The 4886-nt window shown below is 36.3% G+C and overlaps 1 protein-coding gene across 1 annotated transcript in view; it reads left to right on the top strand.

Moving 5' to 3' along the window:
- The first annotated feature begins 343 nt into the window (after positions 1-343).
- Positions 344-4886, top strand: part of LOC104623527 (cytoplasmic polyadenylation element-binding protein 4-like) — an 11146-nt gene continuing 6603 nt past the window's right edge. Inside the window, exons 1-3 of the mRNA XM_010290646.1 lie at positions 344-470; positions 763-786; positions 2805-2978. Coding sequence (XP_010288948.1) covers positions 344-470; positions 763-786; positions 2805-2978 — 325 coding nt within the window. The remainder of the gene's footprint in view (positions 471-762; positions 787-2804; positions 2979-4886) is intronic.

Below are 4886 nucleotides of genomic sequence, written 5' to 3'. Positions count from 1 at the left end.
GAGAAATGTTGTATTTTTTAGTGGTAGAATTGATTTGTTTTGGAAAATGAAAAGTAGGAAGCAGTGGGTAGCTGTTGAATAACGACAGCGAAGTGTACTAAGTTAGTAGGAGAGTTCTGTACTGTTACACACAGACTGCAGGAGGTCTGAAAGGCGGTTTTAGTGGTCCAGACGTTTTCTCCTTGACTTTTAAGTTTTTCAGCTGGTTATTTGCCAGTAATAATTTAACCAAGGATTTTGTGGGTTGTGCAAAGCTTTTATAGCAACCTAATTTCAAACACAATAGTCTCTGCTTTCCTTGGGTTAGAGCTGTTCCTACAGTTCAGATGATTAGTGTTAGAGCATGCTTGAACTTGGCAAGGTAGAGAGCACGGTGCGTTGCAGAATGTGTCAGAAGACCTGGCGCATGAGAAAAGATCCATTTACTTACAGGCATACACCCAGCAGCGGATTAAGGAATAGGTTTGAAAGTAAATGTGCAAATTAAGAACTAAAATTGTTTTCAAAAAGTCTCTTTCAGTGTCCAGATATACTTTGTCAGCCTCGTATCAACACGTTTTATCAAGAAGTAACAGAGGTGGTGCAAGGAAGGCATGGTATTGTGGGCGGTGGGGGAGGTCAGCTTGTGAACGCCATTTTAAATGACCTGGAGTATGAAAAGGCTTGAGAATCACTGAGTTAGTATAAAGGCGATTAAAACAAGGTCTTTTGGTCCTTATAACAATGTTTGAAAGGCTGTTTTCTTTCTCATTTAACATGCAGCAAGGACATATGGGAGAAGGCGAGGTAACAATATTCCTATTTAATTTTCTAATGTTGACAATGTCTCATGGGAGAAATAACATTAAGTTGTTCCTAGAGGGCAAACTCCAAAATTTAAGATTATAAAGCATCAGTTTCACATAAGTTTACATAGTCTGCATGCCATAAATAACCATTTTAACTGAATTAGGTAGCGCTCCACAGCAGTACTATTCAGGCTGAAATGATCACAGTCCTTACAGTGGACATCATCTATATGATTTGTTACACTGGAGGGCTGCGTTGCTGTGCTTGTGTGTATGTTATGAATGCCAATGCTGGAGAAGTTTATTTTGGTTCTTTGAGTGCTGATGGTTTTCTTGACGCAGCATAGACTATAGTGAATGTACGTCCTGGCCTGCTAGGTTAAAGAACCAGATCCTGCAAGCATGCACATTGAGTTATCTAACAGCAGTGGTCATGCTGATGAACCTGAAAAGGTTGTTTAGGTATGGAGAACTGCTCCCTTCCAACAATACCTGCAGGATTGGGGTCTTAAGAGATGAAACAAATGACATGTACATCAGTTCATTAGCGGAAAACAAAATGACATTTAAGTCTATATTACAATATTTTTATCATAGTAGGAACCAGGTTTGCCTAGCTACAGAAATAGACCTGATTATAGTTGACTTTTAATTAAAGGTCTACAAAGATTCGTGAAACTTCAAATAAAGCAAGTTGTCCGAGCCTTACATTTTGTATTTGTGTAAATTCTATGGACTGTGGATTTTATCGTATTTTTTTCTTTCAACTTGTTAGCTGTTTGATTTTTGCATGGAAAATGTCTGCACATTGGAACTGGTCAAATTCTCTCTTTTCAAGATGTTTTCTTTTTTAAAATCAATTTATTTCAAAGTAAGGAAGCAAGAGCAGGATAAATTAACCTTATCAATACATTACTGTGGTAGATTGTAATGAATTCTGAAAAAGCAGACGTAGTATATCGCATCATAGGCAAAAGGAAATGTATCCTAAACTTGTAGCAGAAGTCATTTATTTGCTTACTTTCCCTATATATATTTATTTATTCCTAAAATGCTCCTTAAATGGGTAGAATTCTATTGAGTTTGTTGTCTAGAGATGGAGTACTGTAACTAAAGGGTGAATTCATGGAAGAGATCAGCTTGTGTGCTCTATTTATTATATTACACAGTTGCATTTATAAATCAAAGAATCTTATTTAGAAGTAATAAATATTATTAAGGAAATCTATGATAAAGATTATCATAGAAGTATACTGGGGTGTGAGGGGAAGCATGCTTACAACATTTTCTCTTAGAGTGAGTCCATTAACGAAACTCTGTTGTAACACCTAAGTAAACTTGCTTCTAGGAATGACACAGTATTGCCTAGTTTTCAGTCGTTGTTTGCAGTAAATTACAGTGAGTCTTCCTGTTTTTATCAGGATACTTTTGTTATTTACAAGTAGGTGGTTTATGATACGGCTTTTTATCAGGTAATTTAAATGTGTAATATACTTAGCTGGTAGAATTCTTGTTTTCCCACTTGCACCACGAAATTGTGTCTACTCATTCTAAGAAACTGTTCTCTGGAAAATAATATGTATGGCTTAAAGGGTTTTAGTGATGTCTGCTATTGGGAAAGTCCCAGAAAAAAAATTGGCTTATATTTTCTTCCAGTTTTACACCTTTTTAAAAGAAATGTAATGGGAAACACGAAAAACTATGGAGAATGGTCAACTTTCTAATGGCATCCATTAGAAATACTGTTTTGTTGCAAATCTTCATTAGTTGTAGTGCAGTTATGAAGAAGGTAGCAACGTTTCCTCTGAAATAATGAACTTGAGTTACTGAATGATACTGAAAACTATTAGGTTCATATGAAATTGAGAACATAACTGCTTATTAAAAGGGAAGATTGCAAACAGTTCTGCTGCTAATGCAGCAACTAGTGCATTTTTTAAAAATTACTGAAACAGTGTGTGCTTTGTTCTGTTAGTATGTTTTTTTCCTTCTTTTTTTTTTTAACCCCCTCTTCAGGTCAGTCTTCACTGTTTCCAATGGAAGACGGGTTCTTGGATGATGGACGTGGTGATCAGACTCTTCACAGTGGTTTAGGATCACCTCACTGCTTCTCCCATCAGAATGGAGAAAGAGTGGAACGGTATTCCCGTAAGGTCTTCGTCGGGGGACTGCCACCAGATATTGATGAAGGTACACCCAGAAAATCTTATCCAGAAAACCTCCTTCTGGCTTAATGACAAAACTGTGCTGTGAAACCTTTTGTCTGTTAGCTCGTGAATGATTGTGTTCCGAACTCTGCAGAAAGGCTTTGATGCGTAAATGGATCTTTGCATTTTATCACTTTCAGTCCATGGCAAACATGAGATAGATAATTCAAGCTAGTTTAGGCTATAGCATTATTCTGCTGTTGAATAACAACATCGTATGTTACCACACATTGAACTGGCTAAAAACATTTAACAGTATAACAATTACAAAAAAGGGATAATGGTGCAAAAATAAACAAGTAAGTGTTGCCTGTTGAAACTCATAAATACATTGCAATTGTATTATAGGCACCAGAAGCCAGTAGTAGAAAAAGTATTGCTGGTAGTTGTATAAAGTTTGTATAGTATAGTAAGTCATAGATCTTTATTTGGATGCTTATGTGTAGTTCTCACGTGTTGTTTCCAGCAATGATTATGTCCTGTGGTAGCTTCTAATGTGAAACATGATCTTATAGTCTCTCTTTCTTTGTTGTTGTTGGTGTTTTGTTTGGTTTTTTTAACTTCCTCACCTTTGTGATTTTAAAAGCGGATGAGCACATGAATAGTTTGATCTCTGTGGACCGTAGTTACTGAAGAATAGGACCTTTCCCAAACCTGTGCTAGGAGGGTAGCTTGAATTCTTCAGAGTTACTTCTGTCAGCACTCTTCCTGTTAAAAGCACAAGTGTGAATTAGAATAAGGAGTATATGATTTAAAATCTACCATCACAGCTGAATTTTTGAGGTTTTTCTGATCCTGTTTCTAGAAAGCATTTTGTGTATGTACTTTAACATGAAATTTGTGGTAAGTGCTGTTCTGAATGGACATATATATTTTAAGATATATATTTTAGATATGGAATCAATATTGTTCTCCTTGGTTTATATCTTCATCAGTATGCAACGTTGACACATGATCATTGCTATATATGTTCCTGATGATCTGTAGTGCACAGCGAAGCTGTCAGTACAGTGGATTGTCAATTGCTATTTCAATAGAAATGTCATCGAAGAGTGTAAACAAACTGAAAAACATCATTAGTAACACCTTTTCAGCTATCTAACCAAATCTGAGGATGATGAAAATTCTCTAAATTGTGTATTAGGAACCCCCAACAGCTTGCTAGTATAGAAAGCCCTATAATACCATAAACAGAACACAGCTGAGCAGTGTGCCAATTTAGATGATGCTCCAACAATGCGAAGTTTATTGTTTTTGTTTCAATTTTGTAATGAAAAATTCTTGTCCAGAGAACTTCAACTAGCGATGGTTCAAGTGTTTGTGGAGAAGGAAAAGAGGAGAATCACTCAATTTCAAGAACAGAACTGCAACTAGAAGACTTCTATGGGACTAGCATATGCAAATTTATACCAGTAATTTGAAGTCAAAGGCAGAATTGAAATGGATGCAAAAATTACTTCTTGATACAGAAATACGTTCTTGCCATCTCTCCTATAAAATTACGTAACTATGTCCTGCAAGTTTACTCTATGTTAGTTTGAGGACGAGCTCAGATAGTGTTTGCACATGTGGCACTGGCATGTGATAGGAACAGGCATGGCTGGGTCTTGTGATAGTCCCTTCAGTTTTTTCCCAGTCTTTCTACAATTATAAGGCATATTAGCAGAGCTGATTGCTTACTAGGAAGTCAGCAAATTGTCTCTAAACTCTTTGAGGGAGAATAGTTGAAGCTTAGTTATGATAACTGTATAGATGCAGTGACTCCATTTCTGTGAATTAGTGAGTTACAAGCTTTTATTTATAATCATCAGTAGGAAGAAAAGCTTGGTCTTTGACCTGTCTTACTTTCTAATGTGCCTTCTGACTTGTCATAAAGATTCCCCATCAACTA

Source organism: Phaethon lepturus, unplaced genomic scaffold (genome assembly GCF_000687285.1).
Source record: "Phaethon lepturus isolate BGI_N335 unplaced genomic scaffold, ASM68728v1 scaffold53707, whole genome shotgun sequence".
In the NCBI taxonomy this organism is placed as follows: Eukaryota; Metazoa; Chordata; class Aves; order Phaethontiformes; family Phaethontidae; genus Phaethon; species Phaethon lepturus.
Note: the sequence above shows the minus strand (reverse complement) of the source record. Positions and strands in the feature narration are given on the sequence as shown.